Below are 26,628 nucleotides of genomic sequence, written 5' to 3' on the forward strand. Positions count from 1 at the left end.
AATTAGGGAGCTTGGGAAGCTCTTAGTTACCTCCACGTGGAGTTACCACGAACTAAGGTTGTGTTGTCAGCCTCACTTTTATCTGATCGTGGTGTTCGTGTGGGCCATCAGGCCAATAGTGAGAAGTCTGGAATCCTTTGACCTGCTGAGCACTGAAACCTGAATTTTCCACATCTGACTGAAAGCATAGGAATAAAAATAAAAAATAAAAATAAGGAATAAAAGCGTTGGTTGTGGTGAGGAGTCTGTGATTCTGTGCGTGCAGTTGCTTTGGCAGTGGGGTGGGGGAACAAAGGCAACAGTGTTGACAAGGTCTTGATGGGGTAAAACAACAAAAACCAGAGACTGATGTTTGTGCTGCTTTAATTCTTAAAACAGGTTTTGCTTGCAGCTGATCTGGGGGTGTGGTCGTGTATCTCTTTTGTTAACAAGGCTTTAGACAATAATTCAGGTTGCTCGGTGAATCTCTTGCTTAACCCATAGCTGAGGCTGTAACCCGATGGAAACTGAGGCACCTTTGTTAGCAAGCCCTGGCAGACTCAAAGGCAGTGTTCTCAGAAATGAACAGATTCCTGGGAGGGAACCATATCCCCGTAGGGCTCTGCACTGGTGTTCTGGGGCTGTGTGTGTGTTCAGGGTATCTGAATACATCTGGAATTTAACAAATTTACTATTAGTGTGGTTCGTGCAAACTAACAAAGCCTTGACTCCTGAAAATGAGTAACAAAGTAGGAGGTTGACCCCTTAGGGTGCACGGATGAGTGACTTAAAACTTTTTGGAATGGATGGTTTTGCTCTTTGAACGTTGTTTCCCCTCTCAACAGCAAGCTCCTTGAGGAAGAAGTTGAAGCTTGGAAGTCTGCACAATATAGAGTCAAAAAAATAACCCACAAAACCAGCAAATCCCACCCCGAATCTTTTTGGAAAGCAGACCGGAATCTGTTATGCATTTCAGTAAAAAGTGACTCTTCTCCCCACCCCCAAGTTTCCATTTTATTATCTTTAGTTGAAAGTCTTGCTTATAGTACCAGCCAGTTTTTAAATCTGCAGTTTTTAAGGTCTTGCCAGCACGGGATGCAAAAAGAGATGGCATTCAGCTCTTGCATTAGCAGACTGCTGGCTGCTGGGAGAGGAACAGAAATCTTACTTGGACTGCTCAGCTCTGATCGTCGAAAATCGAGGGTGTTTTTGTGTTCTGGCACTGCGATTACTGAAAGCTTTTAAGAAAGTTTGTTGCTATAGAAATGCCTGTGGTGTGTGTGGTGCTATGTTATCACCTTTGAATTTGCAATCAGTGCCAAATTAAGTAAGCTGATGGCTTGTGTCCCTAATAAAAGTGACCTTGGGCAGCTTTGCAACTAGGAAGTGATATGTTGCAAATGACGAAGTTTGCCGGTAGACGGGTTAACTCCTGCCATCCAGTAACTCTGTCAACCACGCGCTTTCAAGAAAATAATGCATATATAAGTAATTAGAGCATTATCTCCTAAAATAGAACACTGATATATGGTCCTTAGCTAATGTGTAACAGTGTTTTGACTGGAGACTTAGGCAGTTAGGGTAATTATTCTGGAGTCAGAAATTGGTGTGATAAGAGAAGACGTGTGTGTGTGTAAGATTTTACTTACCATAAATAAAACTCTTCAGTAGCTTCTTAAGGTTCACAGTGCAAAGCTATAATCCTGTTGTGAAGGCCATCTACTTTGAGGCCATTGCACAGCCTAACCTATGGGCAATTGCAGGAAGGACAACTGTGCAACACTTCTTGGGGTTTTTCAAAGAGAGGGCTGACTTATACCTAGCTCTGCTGTTCCTGGTAAAGAATTTAGCATTGTCCTGAATATACGCAGTTTGGTAAGGAAGAAATAATTTGTACCTTTTGTTAATCTGTTCCTGCTTTTTTTCTTTATTAGTGATCATGAAAGGTGTGTGGTTGACAGCACTGCAGACAGAAGCTCAACGCATCCACAGAACAGGTGCAGTATATACAGTTGCAGTAAAAAAAACCTTGCATGTAAACTTGGTCATGTGTCAGTCCATATAGGAAATGAAAAATATATGCTAGCTGGAAGGAAGGGAGAGAAGAAACCCTTGCTGACAAAATTGGTGTGATGTGAAGCCAGATTCTTTCTGCCACTTGGAAAGGTTCAGCATAGGATTCTTACGGGTGGATGATAACTTAGTCCATTTTGTGGTAGGTGTGATAACTATGTCCTTCCCTCACTGCTACATGGAAGGAAGCCACCTAAAAAGCCCCAGTTTAGATTTACTCTTCCTTAGTACTTTGAAGGTGACCAGAGCCATTTAATCTGCGCAGTATTGTTTGTAGTAATCTATACAGCTTGTGCACTCTGGGGTTTTTAATATATAATGCACGGATTCTACATGTGAAAATGAGGTATGTTGTGCTGCGAAGCTTGTAATTTAGTACGCACGGATGGCCAAGCAACGGCAGCTGTAGTAACCCTAACTGAGTTTCTGAACAGCTGCAACCTGGCCATATTGCAAGTGTTAAAGCACAGATCTATTAGTATGCAATAATGGAAAGCCGAGGGCAGTGAATTTCTCATCTAGCCACAGGAGTGGAAAAGGATCTCGAGCTGCATATTTCTTCCAGAGTGTAGACTACTGTGCGGAGTGCTTGAAAGGTTGGTTGAGGAGGAATTGCTGTAAGAAAATGATAATGGAGTGATTCCAGGGAGCTATTTGCATTTTATTCAAAACTTCAGTTTTAGTTGACTTACCTGGAGAGCAAATAAAAAAAAAAAATAAACCTCCTGAAACAGAACTAACGGTTTGACAGTCCCCAGTCTGTGTACACTATCCAAGGTATTCCATATGATAGATTAATGTCTTAAAAACAAACAAACATTTTCTCTTACAGCTTTTATTGCAGGTGTGTAAGTTCTAGCAATCTTTTCAGTGTAAAACTGTTAAATGGGCAATACTGCAGAAAAGAAATAGGGAAACAAGAAATCTAAGATAGAAAGGGAAAAAGGAAAGCTCATTTATCTGTTTTCTTTTTGCTCCTAGTCTGGTAGAGGCACCAATGAGGAACTTCCTGAAATTTTAACCTCCACGTTCACGTTAGTACATGCATCATGGCACAACAAGGAAATGTTGGTGAGCTCCTCTCAATGCTGGATTCTCCAAGTCTGGGTGTCCTGGAAGACATAACAGCTGCGTTCAAAGATAATCTCATTTGTGGTATGTATCCTTAAAAGTTATTGGAGGTAGGGATTTGCTTTTACACCAACAAAGGTAGAATAATGTGATGGTGTTCTCTGTCAAATACACTCTTTTGCAAATGTGACTTGAAGGAAACTCTTAGTATTTGGGACTTAAATTGCTTTAAGGGTTGAAGGTTCTCTTCAGTCTGTTTTGCTTAATGGCATGTCTCTTGGAAGGTTTGTTAAATAATTGTTAAAATGCTGTTATAAAATGATTGGATTTTTCTGGGGCATAACCTCAAGTTGTGGGCTGATGACGCTTTCTTTGTCAAGTGTAAAAAGAATTGGGTGTCATGCCCATTATGGGAACTAGTGGGATTTTGCTTGTTCAGAACAAACAAGTAAAAACCTGACCCTAAACAAAACTTCAGACGCAGACTTTATTTAAAAAATGCTCTCTGCTACTAAGGCATCTCTTATGTTGATGGTGCCTTTTCAGAGAACGAGAGCATTGTTAATCTCCTTATCCCTGAGGTTGTTCTTTATGCTGAAGGGAGAGAATATAAAATTGCTCCTGAACTCTTTGCCCCTGCTGGGTAAAACACTCTTGCAGTTAGCTTCATCTAGGTTTTTAAGGTTAGGCAGTGCCTCAGTAATTGTTCTTCATTTAAACAACAAAACAAATCAAAATACACTGGTTACTTTCCTACTGAACACAATGTAATTGCTTGAATGGTCATGAACTAGTGAACATAGCTGAGAGGTCTCTTTTCTGAAAGGTCTGAGACAGTAGGTACTAGTTTGTTATAAATTGTGCAATAGTTGTCACAAAGTTGGGCAACATTCCAGTAATAAATGCTTCATTTCTCATATATTGAGAATGTATGTTTTTTTGTCTTGTTGCAAACAAACTGATAGACCGTGGACCTATGCTTGTGAACAACCTGGTAGACTATTACTTGGAAACCAATTCTCAGCAGGCACTGCATATACTGTCCACACTACAAGAGCCTCATGACAAGGTAAAAAAATAAACAAAAAACTACTGCTGTTAATTATGGCAAATTTTAGTTTGGTAATTAAAGAAGCATTTAAATAGTATCTGCTTGTATTCTGTTTTGACATTCTGATATGTAATTACCTTGTTGTAGACATGTAGTATCTCTTTAGCAAAAGTAGGGTGTATTTTTTCAATCTTTATAATGTTCCATTTCATGGGTTGCTTAAACTGGCATGATTTACCAAAGAACCTCTAAAATTTGACTATTTTGAGGAATAATGTTTGTTCTTTGCATCAATGCTACTGCTTGTTGAATGTTAGATTTATTAGCTTGAAACAATCGGAGTATTTTTTGGAGCAGGTAACCATCTTTAAATAGATTGAGAGAATGGCACTAGAAATTTTTATTTTGGTTGACCAGATTTTTAGTATTTGGTTCCTGTATATTTGTAAAATGCCCTTAGTTTCTACAACTGACAATAGCAAACTGGTGAATATAGATTTATTTTTTTTAATATATATATTTAACTGATGTATATTCTTTTTCATCAAACAAAACTTCCCTTTTTCTACCACTCTAAAATCCTCTATCAGCACCTTCTGGACAAAATTAATGAATATATGGGCAAAGCTGCTACCCGTTTACCCATTCTCTCTCTACTGGGACATGTGATAAGACGACAACCATCTTGGAAACATAAGCTTTCTCAAGCACCTCTCCTACTTTCTTTACTTAAATGTCTCAAGGTAAGAACTGTGTTACTGTTGTCTATTAAAACACTTGTACACTTGAAGTAAGCATACATACTTGTAATGCAAGGCATTTATTTTCTGTTTTGATGTCATTTAGTTAAGCTGTGAGTAGAGAGAAAATACAGAGGCACACCGGAAAAATTGTAACTGAATACTCTGTGCTGCTCCTCTTATTACTGACAATCCTGTCTCTGACAGCATCTGGCACTATATAATTTTGAGTTAGGGTTATTTAAAGTTCACTACAACTTTTAAAAAGAAGTCAAAGACGAAGAGCCATTGGTGAAGCTGATGGTGATATACTCTGCTCCATCTGCAGTGCAGCTGAGCCATACAGCAGACTATTCCATGGTGAAATTCCCTTTGAATTAGTAGAATTTCCCATCTTAGCTGCAGACGTGCTGGAGTGTAAAGAGTATAGAGGAGGCAGAAGAAGAAAAATCCGTAACATTTACTATGTCCCATCAGCCTGGAAGGCTCTTGGGATATACCAAGAACAGCTTAGCAGCATCTGGCCGCAGGCTTACCTGTGCCATTCATGCCCCTCTCCTGGCAAAGCAGAGGAACTACTGAGGAAAACATACACTGAATTGGGGAGGCAAGCAGGGACTGTACTGGGAAAGAGTTTAAACATAGCCTGTGTCATGTCCTAAAATCTGTTTCTTTATTACTGTTTCATCTAGCTAAAGATTTTTGCTACCATACCCCTTTCTCTCAGTGTAAGCCAGGGGGTTCTGGTTGTTTGAGTTACTGCTTTATGAAATATTTAGCAGCTGGAGTCATCAACCAGGCATTGTTTACACTTGCATGCCATACAGCAATGGCTCCCTCAAGTCTCAGTGTTTTAACAGTACTAAGGGTTTTTTTTTGGTTCACATTTGAAGCCTCTGAAGCTGAGAAAAGCTAGCTTTTAATTTAGTGAAGATTTAAAACACCAAATTTATATAACTTGTCATGTTAATCATCCTGAAAACTTGATATGACAGGTAATTTGTTCGCAAGATGCACAAAGGTAAGTTTGCATGAATACAGGTTTCATAGAAAAACTTCTGACCTTTGTGTTGGTAATTGACCAACATCCTTGAATATCCTGATCAGATTTGCAGTTTCGTATGCTCTGAACACCATGTGCTTGGCTCTGTGGAGTAGGAAATGCAGTACGTAAGATGCTTCACATACCAGTAATATTTTTTTTCCTACTTAATTGATGGAACTGTGGTGATGTTCCCTTTTTAAGTCAAGTCTTTTTTACAGAAAAGCAGGAGGCAAATGACAGGACAGGAGCAAGAATCTCAAATCTTTTTCTTAGATTTATTCTGGATGAAAGAGACAGTAACTTTGGTCCATTAAGATATGGTAGGTTTCAGACCAATTCAAAGTAGAGAACTTTTTCCATGATGATGATTCCAGTGCTTACTTCATCCTTGGAAAAATTAAGTTAAACTCTCTTAACTGACTAATGCAAGTTTTTTCCCTTCTTGCAGACTGACACAGATGTAGTAGTACTCACCACAGGTGTCCTAGTGCTAATAACCATGTTGCCAATGATTCCTCAGTCTGGCAAACAGTACCTTCATGATTTCTTTGGTATCTTTGGGCGTCTCTCAGCCTGGTGCTTGCAGAATCCAGGTGAGATTTCAACTTTGTTACATGCAGTTATGGTGTAGCAGTATTCTTGAGACTCTTATGCAGCTGATGAGCACATTCTTTTGTGAGACTCTTAAAGGTCTGAGATTATTTAAATGCAGAAGATTGTGTATTAAGATTACGGACTATTCTGTTCTTTGATAATATTGGGCAGTGCTGCTTTGCTCAAAAGTTAGAAATCTCTTAGATTCTCTAGTGTGGTGCTGCTGTTATCTGAAGTTTTACTGGACAGAAATGCTACCTTGATGGCAGTGAAAAAGCAGAGATTGATGTTAGTGGGTAGAAAAAGGAAAAACCGCTAACATTTGAAGCAGATATTTGGGAATTTGAGTTTCCCAGGTGTGAGTGGGGAGGGGGAAGAAGCAACATGTAAGAATTCCTTTCAATATATAATTATCAATGACAGTTATAATCATCATGAAAGTGTTGGCAAACCTAGTCTTCTCAGTCACAACACTGGTTTTGCTGAATTTTTTGTAAGCTATCTGAGATCCAACACTGTAGCTACTTATGTATGTCTTACGGATATATGAACAAATGTTGTGTTAAGCACATAAAGATACTATTTACAAAGCAATTTGTCACTGGCAAGGTTGGAATTTACAGAAAAGAAATATGGCTAGTAAGAGTCAAGTCTGTTGTGAACGTGTTTTCTGTGAAAGACAAACTTCTAGTTTTTACTTTTGCAGTGAAGCATGCCTTAATTTTCTTTAATCGTTCAGGCCATCGTGCAAACTCCGTATTTAGAGTGTTTAGAGTGGCTTCAGGTTTTTTATTTGAGTAGAAAATACTGTGCTGTAAAGACTAATTCCAATGAGTATCCTGTCATTCTTAATGGTCCATATCTAATTTTTGGTTTTGCTGTGAGCTGGTGAGAATGGGTTGTCTGTTCTCTCAGAAGACTTCATGGCTTTGCTAGGGACTGTTTGTGTTTCAGAAGACTTGTTCCATTTAGCATTTCAAATGTAAAAACAGTTTGCTTGCATTCTTAGAAATCTTGCTCTTCAGTGTAGTGAAAAAGATTCTAACTATTTTTTCCAGGTCACGTGGCAGAGATTTATCTTGTCCATCTTCATGCCAGTGTTTATGCTCTTTTTCATCGTCTTTATGGAATGTATCCTTGCAATTTTGTCTCCTTTCTGCGTTCTCACTACAGTATGAAGGAAAACTTGGAGACCTTTGAAGAAGTAGTGAAGGTAAAATGCTGCTCATCACTGTATTGTCTGAGACAAAAAATTCATGGCTGTGTAAAGGCAGTTATGTGTTAAGTTATAACACAGACTTTGGTTTAACTGAGACGTGCTCAACTGTACAGACAGGCTAATAAAGGACTGAAATCTCATTTGGGAACAAGATCGTCTCTTGAGTCTGTGATGTTATGTGCTAGCTTTAAACATCTGTTAAATGAAAATTCTGACCTATTGAGATCAGCAGGTTGCTCATCAATTTTGTGTATTTTAGTGCAATCAGAAAAATGTAGTATTTTTTTTCTCTTGCTCATCCAGCCAATGATGGAACATGTGCGAATTCATCCGGAATTAGTGACTGGATCTAAGGACCATGAACTGGACCCACGAAGGTATATACACATTCTCTCTGCTATTAAGGAAGTCTATAAGTGATCGGATTTTAGCTGAGTTGTTTCAGAAGGCTTACAGTAAAAACTTTTCTATCAACAACAGCGTGTGCCAGTGGTGTTTCACCATCCATTTTCATAGGTACACCAGGTAAACGCATAGAATTTCTTCATCCGAGCTTACAGATGGATGAATAAGAATCATCTTTTGTGAAGGGCCATGAACAATGATGTTGGGGTTCTAAATTCATTTGGTATCTGAGATAGAATCTGTCTTTTACTTAAGTTTACTTTCTTAATTTTATGACGTAACAATGAAACGTTCTCATAAAATTCTAAAAAACTTTGCTTATAGTAAGTAAAGAGAAACTACTGGTGTTGACCTGCTTCATTGGCTTAAGGTTTGGGTCACGTCTTTGGTTTGTTGAAGTACTTGGTGGGATTTGTGTTGAAAACGACTTCAGTGTGTCTTGTTTTGGTACCTAGATATTGGTTCAGTTAACAGATCAATTCTTTTAACAGGTATGTTTTAACATCAGTTGTATTAGTTTTCTTTAGAAATAGGCTCATTTGCCTGCAGCAGCACCACTTGCTGCTTTTCTCTTGTCTCCACAGGCCCAGCCACTGAAGAGGAGAAATTGACTCTTGTTGCTGCACAGTAGTGCTCTTGCCCTGCTTTTCAGAGCCACTAGGAAAACACTACTAAATGGGAACCTATTGAATATCACAATGCTCAGTTTTGCAGGCTTCTCTCAGACAGGGAGAATGGGTACGGAGGGAGGGTGGCGCCACTAAGGAGTTCAATTGGCACAAAACTAACTGTTGAAGCCTTCTGATCTGGTATCATTCACATATCTTACATTCAGAAGTGACTCAGCCTTTAATAGACAGCCTTCTGTGTTTTCTCTTCTTTACAGTGAACTTCCATCCCCTGAAATATTGGACAGATCTAATATGGCTGCTAACTTTAGTGAGGAAAAAAAATCAGAATGAAGGAAGTAGTAATAATAAAGGACGTTCCCAAAGCTTAGGAGGAAAAACACAAACCTGAAACTGGCATTGCGGATGGTGATTGCTTAAATAATATAATTCCCTCATTGCTGGCATTTCTAAATTTTGACCAACATCTGAGTCTAGCTGAGCTGATTTCTACAGTTGCTGAAGCTCAGGATCAACCAAGTCTTCATATGCTATTCCTCCTTTCCAGAGTGCTCCATGGCAGACCTTTATGGATCTCTGTGTCAAAGCTGTTTGTCTCCTATTTGAGACCCCATTTTATAAGTCATCTGGTTGCAATTTCTGTATGCTGCCTTGTTCCAGTTCTGGCTGGGAGTATGCAGGGCTGTCTGGAACAAATGAGCCATCCTATAAGCCAATTCCTGATATCTCCAGGAACCCTTGTTTGTAACAATAATTGACTAACTTACTCTTTTGGATCCAAAAACTGTCTGCAGGTGGAAAAGACTAGAAACTCATGATGTTGTGATAGAATGTGCCAAAATCTCCCTGGACCCTGCAGAAGCCTCGTATGAAGATGGCTATTACTCTGCATCTCGGAAACCCTGTACAAACTTAAAACATCATCAAACTGACCCCAGTGCCAGCCATTACATTGACACACAGAGCAGCTATGGTAAGATCTGCCTGATGGCTAATGAATACCCATTTCCTGGAAGAAAATGGGCCTTAGAGCAAAGAGGCATCTTATTATCTCACTTGAAGTCCAGTTCTTGGGCACTGGAAAACAAACTTTCATTTAAAACACATATGTATATTTACATAGGCGTGCATGCTCTGATCATGCAGACATTCAGAATGTTGACAAAGTTGCCTTTTCAGTGCCTCTGCCTGCCCCTCAAAACAACCAAACCAAACAAAACCAAAAGCTGTAGTATGTAATATGTGCAATAGATATCTTCTGGTGTTGGAATAAAAGTTTCTTGTTTGCTCGCTATGGCTGTGTACGTTGTGTATGTTGAACGGACTTGAAATGTCTTGCTTAAAAGCCTTTACTACTAGCCAAAAGAATCATTGATTTACATTTGATATGTAGTATACTTCTAATTTATGTTTCTTAAACTTTCAGGGACTTCTACCCCATATTCCACTCCTCGGCTAACACTATCACAAATGCCAGGGCAGCTACCTCAGATTCTGAGCCCACAGTCAATACAGCTGTCAACTGAGCCACAGCAGGTAAAGCAGAAGGTTGTATGCAGCATGCATTTAATGCCTTGCACTTTGCTTGTAGCTTCCATTGACAAAACCCCAAAATCACATTTCAGAGAAGCACTGAAATACACACTAAATTCTGAAGAATTCAGATTTATTCCCATCTGCTTTCCTATATCAGAGCGTGGATGTGGATGTTTGACAGTGCACACAATCTTTTTCTGAGCTTTGCTGATTTGTGTTCGTCGTGTATTGGTTTTGCATAGGTTACCATCTGGAGTCCTTCTGCAGTTTGTGGTATGACCACTCCACCAACCTCCCCTGGAATTGTCCCATCAGAATCATCCCAGTCTTCATCGCAACCTTACAGCAAAGCTTTTGGCACATCTGGTACGTGCTGCATTTTTTGGATTAGGCCTTAAAGATTTATTAAAATAGAAATTCTGGCTGAAATTTTTGCTGTCAGCTTCTTAAACGGGGTTGCAGCACTCTGCTGTTTGATAGGTTTAAGTCATTACTTCTGTGAATGGAGTACCTGGTCATCCAGAGTAGTACTAATGCAAACAGTGAGACAAATTGCAATTAATTCAGTGCCAAAGTCTGAAACAGCCCCATTGGAAACTGTGTGTCTTTATCTTGGTAGATAGTGGAAAGAGATGTAAGAAGTAAATGGCTGAGATACTGTTTAAACATACAGTTCTTCACATATAATGCTCAACTGAAAGGAGGAATGGGGATCCTTGCTGAGGAAACTTTTGCTCCCCCTTTTCAGCAGGGGGTAAAGGAACACCTTTGGGAACGCCAGCCACATCTCCTCCACCCAGCACTTCAGATGACTTTGTGCATGTTTCACTTCCTTCAGCTGCTGCCACACCTCCTAAAAAGGTACAACAAAATTCTTCTGCCAAATAAATCTGACTTGTCGTTGACTTGCTGTGCATGCAATGACTGTAACTGAGGAAAATCAAAGTAACAGACTTAGTGTTGCATTCTATTGTAAAACCTCATTTTCTTCTAAGGTTAGACTGCTTTTGACTACTTTTACCATTTCTAGTTACACAGTTTTTGTGTGATGGTGTAAACGTGCAGATATCTGCAGAAATTTTCTTTCTATGAAACTATCCAAGAGGTTTGTTTCCAATAGACGTCTGATGCAAAGAATATGTATGTTGTCTTTTTTTTTTTTCCAGGAGGACAAATCAGATTCTGGGAGGCCTTTATTGTACCGACAACAAAATGTCACAAACAGTGATAAATCATTGGGTAAACTCCACTTTCCTCTCCCTATTTTCAATAACTTACTTTAAACAAATCCTGTTTTTATTTATGTGTTCCAACTGCCAAATGCTTTTCCAAAGGTTTTTCTGTTTGTTTTTTTCCCTGAATTCTTCATAGTTCCAGAATCCTGCCTTAAACTGTGATTCAAACCTTTCCATGATGCTTTTGATTTCATTTTAACTATTCACCTTCAGAAGTAGCCTGCATATTTGTTTTTTGTTTTTTATTAACTGGCCTATTTGCCCCCTCATGCATATTTAAATTTAAATATGCAGATCAACACTGAAGTTTGGAAAAGGATTTTTTTTAAAGCTGATGCTTTGAGGGTGAATTTTTTTAGAAGCAACAAGTTTTACTTTAAGTTTTTACTGAACAAATTATGTCACATGTGCAGCCTTACAATTTGATCCAGATATGAGGATAGATACGCTTCCTTTAAAGACTTTTGGAAAAACTTTGTTTGCTATCCACAATTGTATTGCTGTACTTGAACTGTTTCTTAAAGTCCTGTGGAATATTGAAAACAACAGTGGATGGTTGAGGAACTCAACTTCTAATAGGTAAATCTAGAATCTTTTCCATTCTCTGTCATCTACACCTGTGACAGCTCTAGAAGGGGATTTGGGCACTGTTTGAAACCTCTATAGTGTGCATCTTTGGTATCCTCAAGGTGGAGATGATAGTGAAACTTAAGCTGGTTTTCCCTGCTGAAGTGTTATAGCAACACTGGAATCTGAACTTCCTGAATCACAAGAGCAGGCTAGCTTTTTCAGTGGGTTCCTAATCTGTTCCTGAGCTGTGAGCATGAGGTTTCTATCCTGCATGCCTTTGTGTGTTTATCCCTGGCAGCTGGCTCACAGTTTTGATCAGCAGTCACATACGGTCAAGTTTGTATTATATCAGCTTACTTCACCTCCTTTTTGGAGTGTTTGGGGGGTATGTCCTCGAGTAGTCAAATCAGAAGCCAAGAGGGAGTTTAAAGCTAATGTAGAAGTACAGTTGTCGCACTACATATTGGCTGCTTTTTTATTTATTTAATGGGTTCAATTGCAGACAACACATCCTTACTTGTAGAGGAGGCCACCTACACTTGTTGTGCAGTAGCAAATGTTAAGTTTACAAAACTACACTTCTGGATTGGGACAAACATGTGACTAATCTCGGAACTGGTTTCCACAGGAACAGATGCTTTCTCAAAAGAGGAAAGAGGGACACATTTAATCTTATCCCTTACAGCAATATAAGGCTTGTTTTGTGCTGTGATAAGGCTGGACAAAACAGCATCTATACAAATAACTTTTTTTCTTTTTTTCAGACACACCTGGTAGTAAAAGTTCAGTAACCTTAAGTGATCTTCCAGAGTTTTTAGGTGGTTTGTCTTTTGAAGATAGTGCTGAAAAGGACAGAGAGGAAGGTAATTTCTGTTATCTTTATAAACATCTTAGCTAAGGAAATGTTTTTAATGTTGAAATGTAAGATTCTTGGCTTGTGCTTGATTGTTTTGCCTTGTATCGCTGCTGTTCTCAGTATTCTCTAGGGTAACTTTCATATGCTTAAATACCTTCGCTGTGAGCTTTGCCATTAATTAATTTTAAACGTGTCATTTCTGGGTCTACGATATGGGAATTCTTGTTGCAACCTGCTTTATTCCTTTGAAAAGTTGCCCAATGGTGAAGACTAGTACCTAGAACTCAGACTTGTTTGCTGAAGTAAATATTTTTTTATTAGAGAGCAGCTGACTGAAATGACAGAACTTAGTAATGCTGATATTTATTTTAGGAACAAACAAATCTATAGGAGAATGAGTAAATCTGTGGTGATTAGGTAGTGTAATAACATTTGTTCTCACTATAAGGCAACTTCAGTCCTATGTAAAGAATCCCTACAAAACTCTTATTTAAAAATTAAAAATCCTGTTTTGAGAGCTTCAGTGAGATACTTGTGCATTTGTTCTTAAACTCTTAATTTTTTTTTCAGGACGTCATTGATTTGTCTTACAGAAATTGGGCACAATTATTTATTTTTTTCCATATTTAGAATAGGTCTGCATTGTCTTTAAATAATACCATCTTTTCAAATGCAAGAGTTTTACATAAACAGTCAAAACAGTAAAGTAAAACAGTAAACTTAATCTTCTTCAGAAGACTACTTAAGTGAGTATGGTCCTGACATAAAAGAATAGTAAAAAGCAAACTCTAGAAGCAGATACTTTAGCTGCTGTAATTCTATCTTACCTTCAAGGTAATATTTTTATTTTTTTAAGACGCACTTACATTGTTAACACTGGGATTTTAGTTTTTTTTGGGGAAATGTTTCAAGTTGACCGATTTAAGAACTAGAGCTACTTAAAGCAAGTGAATCACTCTTCTGTCATAGAACCGTGAGTTAGCTTGTACTCCTCAGTTCTGAAGCATGGTCTGGTTCTAATTTTACTTCAGGACACCTTGCACGGCTTTTTCCTAGCTACATTGAGACATTCAACCATGTGTAAGGTAAATGGATGCCTAAGGGCGCTATGAGAACTGGTTAGGGTACAGCAAAAAAATACACTGTCCAGAAACTGTGTGTTAAGCTGACTAAACTAACTGGGTGTCCCCTTCCATCCCTCTCAGATGCAATATCTAAAGAGATCTCCGAGATCACAACTGATGCTGAACACATGGTGCCTAGAGGAGGATTTGACTCTCCGTTTTACCGCACAAACGAAAGTCTGTCAGGCTCTCAGAAGAAGACCCAATCAGCAGTCTCTGGTGTTCAGGGACACGGTCAGACCTCTGAGCCTTTAACATCTTCTCTGGACAAGCCTGGGCCTGAGAGTGCACGGGAAACACCCAAACAAACATTTACTCCCATAGACAAGCCCTGCGGAGGCTCTGGTGAAAGCCCTGCTGGTAACAGGGAAGGAACCTCTGGGGAGACGAGTATTCTCACTCCCAGCCCTTGCAAAGTACCAGCACAAAGAAGAGTGGTGTTTGGGGGTGGGCAGCCTCCCCTGTACGAGCACCTTTTTGAGGTTGCATTACCAAAGACTGCCTACCTCTTTGTTGGCAAGAAGACTGAGGAGCTGCTAAAGAAAGTCAAGGGAACCCAGGATGAAGACTGCATGGCCTCTACTTCTCCTGTGGAAGTACTGGACAGGCTGATACAGCAAGGGGCGGACGCACACACTAAGGAGCTGAACAAGTAGGTGACTGCAAGTCTTACTTTGCAAACTTTCTTGTTAAGGCTCCTGTGCTGGCTTTATTTTAATAGCTGTGTCTGGAAAACAGGTGGGTTAGGAAACCTAAATGAAAAATGTATTCCTTGAAACATTACTGTTAGGTTTGGGTGGAGAATTTCTATATTTCTGTTGGTAACTTGTTTACTATAAAAATGGGTCCGTGCCCTTTGAACCCTTTCTGCCTTTAGTAACAGAGCTTGGGGTGAAGAAGTAGGGCTGCTGGGTGTGTTACCACACCACTGCTGGAGAAATTTGCTGACTTTATCAGGTTAAAGTGCCCCACTAGATGACCAGAAGCAACTGTAGAGTCCCAGGGGAGATTGACACTTTCTAATACAGATAATGCGAAGAACTGGAGAACCAGATTTAAAGGCTAGGTGCATCTGCTGCATTCCTCCTTTTTCTCTCATTCCCCTGTACTCCACTTTGTCCTTATGCTATTTTCTGTACCTGAGATAACTTTTCTTGCTGATTTCCAAGAAATTCTGTCCTCCTTTACCATCTGCCCTTGCAACCTGCTTCTTGCACAATTCCTCCCTGTTCTCTTCATACCAATTGACCATAATTGTACTTTTATTAGGCTGTAAGCTCCTTTCAGGTGGGGTTTCCATTTTAAAGTGACTTGCACAGTGTTTGTGTATTTAAACTTAGTGGTTAATGCATTTTAATTTTTCAGATTGTCTCTGCCAAGTAAATCTGCTGACTGGACTCATTTTGGAGGTGAGGATGTTTCTTGTGTTTTGGCAATCTGTTCTTCTATTATTAGACTTGCTTAAACAATGACCTGCTACTGTCATGTGCTTTTTTTTTTCTTCGCTAATACTGCAGAAGGACGGTGCCTTCTTTCCATTAAATCATGGCTTATCTGCTCTAGCAGATGAGCGTCCGTGTTCCAGTGTGACAAGATTTTTGGGGTGGGTTTTTTTCTCCTCTTTGAAAAGTGAATACTGCCTTCCCCACAATTTTACAGGTTTCCCCTTCTGACCATTTAAGATCTGCTAGCCTTCTGAGTGATGCCAAGCTTGTTTGTTGTTTTTTTTCTGTAATAGAAGGAGCAGTCTATCTGGAGCATGTATATGTTCAGGAGACAAAAACAGCTTTGTTTTCAATGTCTTCTGAAAGCATTTTTTCCTGTGAGGTTTGTGTAATATGGGGGAATAAACACAGGATTAGAAACTTGCCTGTTAAAACTGTAGTCATCTACCACTTGTTTGAAGCAGACTTGTGGTTAAACATTATTTTTCTGGTTTCCTTGGGAAAAAAATGTTTAAAAAATCAAGTTTGTGTTTTAATTCAAATGGAACAGACAAATTTTCACTCTGTAATTTCAAAGAAATCTAATCCGTGTACTTCAGAAAATAGTTCCCAGGTGTGGAGCATGGACAGTACATTTCAGTAACCTCTCAGTCTTCTAACTCCAATCCAGGTTCTCCTCCTTCAGATGAGATTCACACCCTGCGTAACCAATTGCTTTTGCTGCACAACCAGTTACTGTATGAGCGCTTCAAAAGACAGCAACATGCCCTTCGGAACCGGCGGCTCTTGCGAAAAGTGATTAAAGCAACAGCACTGGAGGAACATAATGCTGCCATGGTGAGCAGGGATACAAATCTAGAAGTCATTTAAACACGCTGGTGTGCTAACAAGAGTCAGCCTGTCTTGGCCAGCATCTTTCTGTACCACTCGATTGAAAAAGAAACCTCGTTTCTTACCTTTTTCAAGTCAGTGTTTGTGGAATGACCTATGGATGAGTTGCGTGTACAATGATCGTTAAAACCAGTAGTATCCATTTAACTGTAGGGAACTGAATCCATGGATGCCTCCATGCTTAACTCCTGCTGCCAGTTACCCTTGGGTAAAGGTTTCACAGTTAGTGAAGTTACTCACTGCTCCTCAACTGAGCAGTGGAAAAGCAAAAACTTGGTAAATTCCAATGTTCTTTTTGAGTTACTTACTGTGATAAAACTCGAAGGTCTAAGTGCATTGAAGAATGTCTCGGTACAGATTTAGGCATGTTTCATTCTGTACCTCCATGTTATAGCTACTTCCATTTACAATTTCACCTTTTAAGAAATCAGTAGAACAATCAAAGGTAGCTTTCCAGGTTTGTTGTATAAAATGAACCATGATTTCAGGTGTGAAGCCAATGTCCCTGACAAAAGCATGAGGTGCTGGGGAAGAACGTGCTATTTCTCACTGTGCTTTTGGATGTGACTTGGAGTTACCAGCCTGTCCACTCTGGCACCATTTAAACTTTCTTTCAGCCAAAGAAACCCCACAAAACCATTAAGAATGTGCTCTACATGGATATAGGATGTTCTATTTACGGAGAAGTGTTGAGCCTGCATGCTGTTTAACTGATTTTAGTGCTTTACTTAGCTAGTGGCATAGGGTAGATGTTCTAACCGATAAAGCAGATATCTTGCCTGATGCTTCATATGCATTTCTTAACAGAAAGACCAGCTGAAACTCCAGGAAAAAGAAATCCAGGCCTTGAAACTGAGTCTGCAGAAAGAACAGGCCAGGTACCACCAGTTTCAGGAGGAACATGAAAATATAGTGGCTCAGCTTCACAGCCAAATCAGGCAGCTGCAACATGACCGGGAGGAATTCTACAACCAGAGCCAGGAATTGCAGGTATGAAGCAGACAGAACACTGAACAAAATTGTGTTGTCTCCTTACTGAGAGGTTAAAAATAATCTTCCTGCTGACGTGGCATGGAATATCTGAAGAGAAAGCTACATATCTCCATTAGAGATACTGTCCTAATTCAGAGTAAGACAGTGCATAATTGGAAATGCCTATCTGGACAGTCATTGTCCTTTTATAGGTCTGTTTTGTTCCATTTTGATTTGGAAATAGGAAAATGTGGTTTCTTAGCTGGCTTTGGGACTTTCACAAGTGCTCAGTATAACTTGATTTACGGTCCTGGTGGTTATGGCCCTCCAGCCATATGCAATTGCTACTCCTTACTAAAGTTTCAGAACCCTGAGTGAGTTTTTTGTTTGAACAGACCAAGCTGGAAGACTGCCGGAACATGATTGCAGATCTGAGGTTAGAATTAAAGAAAGCTAACAACAAGGTGTGTCACACAGAGCTGCTGCTTAGCCAGGTTTCTCAAAAGGTAAGAGAAGTCACTGTTCCCAGAGTCCCTTTGAGTCTTTCTGTTTATTTTCTCTGTTGATTGTTATCAGGTGCTTTTTCTTGTTCTGAAAGCCTGCGCTTAGTTCCATAGAATCTGATATTCATTGCGCAAAAACAACACACAGAAATGTGTTGTGGTGAAGAAATTCTAAACTCAGATCAAAGGCTTCTGAAACTTCTCGTTTTGGCTGATCTTTGCACAGTAGGAATTCCCAGATTGAGCAATATGAACTTGTGTTAAAGCTCTGCTAAATCTTGGCATCACAGAAATCGCGTTTATGTTGGAAGTTAAATGGACTTCTCATGTAAGTGAAAACTTGGTTGTCTTGAGAGAAGCAATGTCTGTATGGTGAAATTCTGTATAGACTGTCACCAGCTTTATGAAAATTCATTTCTTCAACACTTAAGATCTGTGGTGCATCACATTCTTGTATTTGTCTCCCTTTTTTTATAAAAATACCCTGTGAACACAGTGCCAGTCAACTGTGACTTTCCTGCTGAACTACACATTTCAGTGCTTGAATCTCTTTAATTTCTCTTTAAAGCTTTCCAACAGTGAATCAGTGCAACAGCAGATGGAGTTCTTGAACAGACAGCTTCTGGTTCTTGGAGAGGTCAATGAGTTGTACCTGGAGCAGTTGCAGCACAAGCACACAGACACTACAAAGGTACAATTGCAGACAGGGCCTTTTGGGAATACTTGGCTTGAAGTCATCATCAAGCTCTTCTCAGCCTTGTGGTCAGAATAAAGGAAATGCTTCATAACATATTTTGTTAGCCTTTTGTTCAGATATTTTCTGTGCACTGTGTGGTTATGGAATCTCTCCAGTGCGCTGTTTTTGAAAGCTTGGAAGGGTACGTTAGGGTACACCTGAAGTCAGTTTTAGCCACTTGATATAAATTCTTCTTAATTTCTTCATGCCACTGCTGTAAACCAAGTAGGCTGCTGTGTTCTTGCTGTAATTGACAGCAGACTGTTGGAGGTAAAGTGGTGTTGGGCTCTTCTATATGTGAAATTGTGTAACGTAGAATAGTATTGCTGAAATTTGTAGAAGGTTCTTAAGCGGGGTTTTACCAGTTTCTGTGAGATGCTGTTTTAAAACACGCAGTATTCTTCTCACTCAATTGTTTTCTTACTAAGAGTTGGTACCAACTTTACTAAAACTTCTGTGGTTCATATGGTTTTACTTCCTGACTTCAAAGAGACCTTTTTTTAATTAGAAGCAAGTAACTTACACAACAATTGAACTGTTTCTGCGTGAGAGCAAGTAATTGAAGAAGGTGAATAGTAAGCCAAACGAAAAATCTTTTACTGGTATTTAATGAAGGTCATGTTGCAGAAACTGTCTTAAAATGAAGGTTGTCTAATCTGGTGCAGAACTGGCAAGTTTACTTGGCTGATTTTTTTTTTAATAAGGAACATTAATGTGCTAATAAATTCCAATGATGTAAAATTGTTTTCACAGTAACGTAGTGTGCATCCTCAGAGTATTCAGCTTTCCATATCTGTTTTTAGAAAAGCTTTTATTCCATCCTGCTTAAACTGTGCCTATTTATAGCATCAGAACCATGTCTAAATATTAATAAAAACAACACACAATCAAATTATACTTTAACACTGTGTTCTTTCCTTTGAGGAGGTTGAAATGTTGCACGCTGCTTATCGGAAAGATCTGGAGAAAGCAAAATTGTGTGTTCAACAGCAAAGCCAAAGGCTCGAGGCTTCCCAGAAACGGATAGCTGAACTGGAATCTCAGCTTTCTAAAAAGGACCATCTCTTCGTGGAGCAAAAGAAATACCTGGAAGATGTCAAAATCAAAGCAAGGTAGGGATTTACTGGCTGTAAGGTACAGTGTTACATTTGAGGCAGAGTCTGAAGAAACTGGAACTGATGGGCTTCTGTTTATCTTCTCATTCAGAGGTCAGCTGCAAGCAGTAGAAAGTAGATACAAGGCCCAGAAAAGAATCACCCAGGCATTTGAGCTGGAGATCTTGGATCTGTTTGGCCGGCTGGAGAAGAGCAGCTTATTGAAAAAACTTGAAGATGAAAAAACAGAAGCAGCTGAAGCAGCAGAAGAAAGGTAAGGGCAGCGATATATGCTGGGCTTGCGACCAGTTTTTAAGAATTTATCACTGGGGAATTCCTAGCACTTGGATGCATCAGCTCAAAGCATTTCTGTTATCTCCCAGTTACAGACTGAATCTGGTTCAGGACTCTTCCAGGGTTACTGAGAATCACTGTCCAAATTGGCAGTGTTTAGGAAGTACTTCTCAGATAGCTGAATATTATTCACACTTGGAGGCAAATATCCAGTTTGTCTCATAGATTGGTCTCTTTAGCCTATAAATTGTTATGCCTTTAAGTAGTTACTTTACATACGTCTTCCTAAAATGCCCGAGTAGTGTTGTACTTTCACTCAGATCATCCCTTTTATTTCTGCACCACATTCTTCTACTGCACGAGGATAATTTCTTGTACTGCAATTAGATTTGTAGGTAACAGCTTATTTTGCGATGGCTAAAAGAAGGATCTACAACCAAAGGCCAATGTATAGATATCTTCCAGGACAATGTATAGATACCTTCCTTTCCTGTAATGGGTCAGGAGACAGCTCTGTTCCGCTTCGGGATTATTGGCAGCTTTGGGCTTTAAACATGGGATGTTGCAAGGCTCAGTGTGACACCTGCATGGTTGCTCTCTGTGGCTTCTGTTTCACTACAAAACTGCGGAAGAAAAGCTGGTGTAGGCCTCCTGAAGTATATATGCAGTTGCAGAAATGGAAAGTAAGGCCTGTGCTCCCTAGCATTTCCATTTCCATTATAAAGCTTCTACCATTTCCTTGACGCTGTATCCTCTCTTGTTCCAAACCAGGTTGGATTGTGGTAACGAAGGTTGTGCAGATGCTGTGGCAGGATACAGCGAAGAAACAATTGGTAGAAATGGAGAAACCAAACCTCCCAGCACTCGAGGTAGTAGTAGCAGTAAGGGTGGCAGCAACAGCGAGCTCTCCACCCCAGAGAAAAACCAGAACCAGAGATTCATCAATCGCTGGGAGACGTCCATGTTGCTGGAGCCCTCAACTACTGTCCCACTGACTGTAGGTTCACTCCCCAGCTCCCAGAGCTTCCTTGGAATGAAGTCCCGAGAATTATTTCGCAACAAGAGTGAGAGCCAGTGCGATGAGCAGGGTGGAACCATCAACAGCCTTTCTGATACTCTAAAGACTGAACTGTGTAAAGATCCCAACATGGAGACGAAGGCCCCTCCGAGCCCCAATAACAGCCTCTCACCTAAGATCCCCGAAAGCAGTGTTGGACAGCTTCATATCATGGACTACAATGAAACTCATCATGACCACAGTTAAAAAAGAAGATAGTCAATCAGTGTTATTTTCATATTCTTGGCATAGAACAGGAGGCGTGAATGCAAGTTTAACTAAAAGCTTTTTTGTTTCTTTGGTCTGAGCAGCTAGCTCATGCAGCGGAATAGGATCGATGTCCAGTAACGGAAGAAGGCTGCTGAATGAATGCAAAGTGGATTTTGGGGTCTGGAATTGAAATGCCCAGCCTAACTCTTGCTTCTTTCTCAAAATCAGTCTTTAGCAGCGTGTACTAATTTGAAGGGACAACTTAGCATTTGCAAGTATTTTTTTTCCCCCTTTCTCCCTGTCCCCAGTGAGTGGCTGCATTTATGAACTTGAGTGCAATATGAGGCCAAATTAACATTTGTGAGTCTACTACGAATGCTTTGTATTTCCTTGCAAGCTTCCAATTTAGAGCAGTTCATTGTGCTGCCTGTCTGGGTGACTTCGGTTGTTTTCATCCTGGAAAGGAGCAGCACTAGAATTTCTAGTGCGTTCACCCAAGGGTCTCTGTTTTGCCTGTCCACTGTCCCACATCCCTCAGAGCCCAGTCTTCACGCAGTTGGACTCTGAATACCTAAATGTTTAAGGAACGGTGTACCTCTGCAAAACGATTCATTCGCCGTAATTCATAATCATTGTTTATATTGTCCTTAACATTTCTTGGAAGGTTTCTTTTGAACAGACACTTGGTAAGGAACTGGAGCTTGTAATGCAGAGACCATATATGCTGAAGACTTGTTAAAACACTAGCTTCTGATCGTGGTGGTATCTTAAGTGTTTGCCTGACAGACTGGTACTGACCTCAAACTGGTTCATTTGGGAAAGCTATTGGGGTGGGAGAAGGAAGAGGAAGCTTTATTCAAGTAGGGAGAGCATGCAGAACATGGATGTAGAATGACAATTTGCAGCTCACAAAGATGTGCAAAGAGCATTTGTTTCTTTAATCAGGGAAATACTTGTCCTGCCTGATGTCCTTCAGAATTCTGGTCTTTGTTCCTGGTCTGAGCAAGACCGCAGTGTTCCAAGGCTGAGAACTCGGCCTCTCACTTCCTGGGAGTATGTTTTCAGGCTTGACTTACAGAATACGGTTTCCTTTGAGTGCTGTTCTGCTCTGCCTGCAGCACACTTTTCAGCTCAGCAATGTCAGTTTGGCTCTAGGTATGTCCCCTTCACCCCCATCTCCTTAAAGGACAAGACTGAAGAAGCAGCCTGCTCGAAACGAGAACCTGAATTCTGTCGTGAAGCCTTTCCGTGTTAATCATGTTTAAGTCAATGATGAGCCTTCTGTGAAGGAGGATGGCAGGATCAGGGCTTGTCAGTGGTCAGACTCAATCTCCTTTGTGACAGAACAGAGCCTGCAGTTAGGAAGGCAGTGTGCTTATTTTAAACCTTGGGTATGTCTGGGTCCAGGCGTACTTCGACATATCAGGCTTCACAGGTATCCTGCATCACGTCTCTTTTCTTTAACATTCTGTGGGTGGCAGCTGCTGTTGAAGAATTGTCTCAAATACAAATCAAAGCCAAGTACACTTGCACTTGTAGTTCACTTCCCTTCGTAAGCTGAACAGCAAAAGGAGTCTGTCACAGGGGCTGGTGGCATGTGAACGTGTGCTGGACACTACTTTGCCTCCCATTTCCAATTTTTACTTAACACCTAGGGTCTAAATACATTTCTGCCTGTCTAAATTATTCTCAGTGTCCTTTCGGTTGGTCAGTCCTAACTCTGAAAGTAAAAGTGAACTTCAGTGGTTTTGTCAAAGCTTGAATCTGCATGGAATAGAAAATAGAGAGTTGGTTGTAAGTGACAGACTGGTTTTGTCGACATGTCTGTAGGTTTTCTAAGACTTAGTGGTAGCAAACGTGGTAGCGTATGTTTTGGTAAGATTTGGAGGTTTCCTGCCTCTCACCCCCACCGGATCTCAGCACCGGGAGTTGAACGGTTTGCACATGGCCCTTGAAGGGCTGCCTCAGCTGCTGGGTGGAGTTGTGTTGCAGGAGTTTTCGACCATCCTGCTTTGCCGAGCCCCAGAAGAGTGTCTTGCTTCTGGGATGACCTCACTTGTTCTGAGGAGAGGCGGTTTTTGTTGTGGGTTACAAAAATGCCCTGGCGGTAATGCAAGCTCATTGATGAGGTGGCTTTTTTCTTCTTTTAAAAAAGGATTTTAGCACCAGGATAGTAACGGAAACCACTTTAGGTTTGTTTATGGACCACAAAGATTACGGAGGAACAAATTTTGCAATTTTTTTGTAAGTCAAAAAATCATGTATCTGCTGTATGTAGTTAACTTGCAGTTTGTTTGAAGGGGTCCCATCAGTGAAGTGGAAACAGATTTTTTTTTTTAACTGACTGCTTTTAGTTAAATCTAAAATTGCTGTCTTCGTCAATTTAATCTGTTCCCTGCCTCGCTCTTTGTAAGCATGTTAAACAATCTACATTAAATGCCATAAATATGAAATACGAGGAAATGGTACAATCCTAAGCTCAAGAGAACTTAAACCAAAAGGAGGTTTTGCTGTCCGTATTAGAATGTTCTAAAATGTCAAGGCAGTTGCTTGTGTTTAACTGTGAACAAATAAAATGTATTGTTTTGCACTACTGTGTTAAATTCCCTGCGAGCCACTCTCTTTGGGGCCAAGGTGTGCTGAGACAAAACGTGGAGAAACAAACTCTGCATTGAAGCATCTTCCACGATCTGCATGCTGAGTAGTACCGAGCAGATAAGGGGGTCTGCCCCTTCTGGCATGGGGTTCTTTGCTAGAAGCTCCCTTTTCTGTGTGGCGCTAATGGCTTTTTATCTTCTGTGGAAAAACAACCTCAACAACGACTTGACGGTATAATCCACAAAATAACCACAGATGCTTCGGCACGGCACATCTGCATATTAGCTTTGTAGGGGATTGTTTACGTGGTCTAGAGGTTACAGTTAAGGGAAATTAACAGATGAAAATGTCAGACTGCTGGTTGCAGAGCTGGGTGGCTTGCTCTGTCCCTGCATACGTGCTTCCCTCTTCTGTAACCTGCTCAAGAGTCACTGTACGCAGGGCAGTTCTTCAAACCAAGGGGGATTTGGGAGGTGATTTCACTGTATGCTTGACATATTAGGTTAAGGTTGTTTTTGTTTCGCCTGTCTCTCCTCCTAGCCTCCCTAACTAGCGTTTCTTACTGTATTTTTTTCCCTCAAAGAAATAAAAATAGTTGCTCAAAGCAATTTAGAAATTCATACATTGAACCTCAGCATTGCAATTACGGAATTAAGTATAATTCTTAAATTTGAACAACCCACACAAGGGCATGGCACAAGTGATGTACAGTCTGTCTGTGAAAACACATTGGCTGAACAACAGCGCTTAATAGAAAATTTTATATAAAAGTTACCCTGAGCCTTATCTTGGGGGTAGGCGATAGGGAAAGCTGGCCTTCATCCTTCTGCAATGGGGTATGTTTTACAGTATGGTGTAAATGAAAGGAAAACAAAGCAGAAAGTTGATCTTGCCTCATTTTAAATACAGTTTGCATATCCCTTAACAAGCTTAAAGGGGAAAAACTACTTACCAGTGTAAAAATAATTAGATAATATTACCCACAGAAGTATGTCCACCAGGGTACAAAAAGAAATAAAGTATCTTGGGTACTCACGGATGTGGAGTGCTGTGCTTGGCAGCTCATAAACCCAGCTGTAAATAATAAGCACGCAGTGGACACTAGTGAAGGAAATAACTTTATTTCCCAATTTTTAAGCATCTTTGCTGGTTCATCTTGATTTATTGGAACTATCTAGCTACAGCTGCAGTGGCCTGAATTTGAAAAGTGGTTACAGAGTAGTTCAGAGAAGCAACAGGAGATGAGTTACTTCATTCCCGCAAGTGCCAGCTTGGCAGGTGGAGCTCGGCTTTACTTTCCATACAAAGCTTAACTCCAAATAATTTTGTCCAGTGGTTTTCATGATTTTGGCATCTGCGATCTTTACTTGGTGAAACTTTTTACCTGAAGCTGAGGACCTCGTCTAATTATGCCTCACTGGGTGAACTCATGGTTATGTCAGGGCTCTGGGCTGGCTGTCTGTGACCGAGAGCTGGGTTTTGGTGGTTGCTGTGCCCACCCCCAGCTAAATTCAGAACTCTGACAGAAACAAAGCTGCTGTGGGCTACGAGGTGTTCGTAGGCCAGCGAGGTGATGAAGCAGGACGGGGCCCAGCCAAGAGCCTGTGGAAGCAGCCAGGAGGGGCTGGCGCCTGGGCAAGCAACCATTCTGGTGGCGTGCAGCTAACGTGGCGAAGCCCTTTTGAGGCTGTGGGGCTGGCTGAGCGCCTTACAAACGGCTTTTAGGATACAAAGGGCCTTTAGGAGGCTTTCACGGAGGCCCCAAGGCTGGGGTGCCTCAGCAGGGCTTTGCGGGGGCCGGGGCCGCCTTCCCTGAGGCGGCCGCTAGAGGCCCCCCGAGGCCCGCGGCTGCCCTGGGCAGCGGCCCCGCTCCCCTCAGGGGGCCGCCGGGGCCCGGCTCTCCCCGGGGAGCTCCCCCCGTACCCCCGCGGGGCTCCCGAGGCTGTGGTGACCTCCCGGGGGCCGAGCAGGGCCTGGATGTTTAATCTGGGGTTTAATCTAGGGGTTTAATCGGTTGCGCCTTGGTAAAAGCCGGGTTTGACCCTCCCGCAACTCAAAGGGATCGCAGAGCCTACAAACACCGGGATTTTTTGGGATCGTTTCCTACCAGCCCGTGTCCCCGCTGCCGTGTTTGAAAGCAAAGCAGCATTTATTTCCTGCACCGGCTGACAGACCCCGGGGTAAGTCACTCCGGTGCCCTGCCTGGGTTCCCAGTGTCTCCTGCGGTGTTGTGCTCTCAGAGGCTAAAGTAAAACTTCTACACTTCTGCTTGGCGTTTACATCCTGTTTATGTAAATTCTTCAAACAGCTTGATTTGTAATAGAGAAAAACAATTCTCGCTGTATCTTTTTGTCTTTTGAAGTGTCCATCCCCTCTGGAAGAGGAGAACTTGTATGGAAATTAAGTAATTTGTCTGGATGTTTTTGTGAGGTTTAACTTCGCAGTCTTCCAACAGATTCTGGTCGAGTCATTGCCAAACCTCAGACCCTGAGTTTCACACAGTCATTTTTCTGCTGCTGTCTTAAAATTTTGTCTGCATAAAACCAATTGAAAGGACGGGGCTGGGTTAGAAATAATTATTAAAATTTGTGGATTGTGGGTTTCTTGTGTGTGTCACAACCTCTGTCAGGTGTGAATGAACATTGAACAGCAGGTCTGGAAGGTAGCTGAGGTTTGACAGGACTGTTCGGACAGGCACTTT

At 40.9% G+C, this 26,628-nt stretch overlaps 1 protein-coding gene across 5 annotated transcripts; it reads left to right on the top strand.

The window, feature by feature from the left end:
• Positions 1-1,899: 1,899 nt before the first annotated feature.
• TSC1 (TSC complex subunit 1) lies at positions 1,900-23,919 on the top strand. 5 transcript variants are annotated; one of them, XM_084299228.1, is made up of 22 exons: positions 1,900-1,976; positions 3,034-3,207; positions 4,089-4,192; positions 4,765-4,917; positions 6,408-6,552; positions 7,612-7,766; positions 8,076-8,149; positions 9,601-9,779; positions 10,233-10,342; positions 10,585-10,708; positions 11,091-11,203; positions 11,509-11,581; positions 12,912-13,010; positions 14,209-14,779; positions 15,493-15,536; positions 16,243-16,409; positions 17,271-17,453; positions 17,831-17,941; positions 18,507-18,629; positions 19,599-19,786; positions 19,881-20,042; positions 20,834-23,919. In XM_084299228.1, the coding sequence occupies exons 2-22, from the start codon at positions 3,102-3,104 to the stop codon at positions 21,324-21,326; spliced, it is 3,477 nt and encodes a 1,158-aa protein (XP_084155354.1). In that variant the 5' UTR covers positions 1,900-1,976; positions 3,034-3,101; the 3' UTR covers positions 21,327-23,919. The 5 variants fall into 5 exon arrangements, with proteins under 5 accessions (XP_084155354.1, XP_084155356.1, XP_084155358.1 ...); XM_084299230.1 differs by having other exon boundaries at positions 19,602-19,786; XM_084299232.1 differs by having other exon boundaries at positions 12,957-13,010.
• Positions 23,920-26,628: the final 2,709 nt, after the last annotated feature.

Source organism: Netta rufina (assembly GCF_964035555.1).
Source record: "Netta rufina genome assembly, chromosome: 20".
Taxonomy (NCBI): Eukaryota; Metazoa; Chordata; class Aves; order Anseriformes; family Anatidae; genus Netta; species Netta rufina.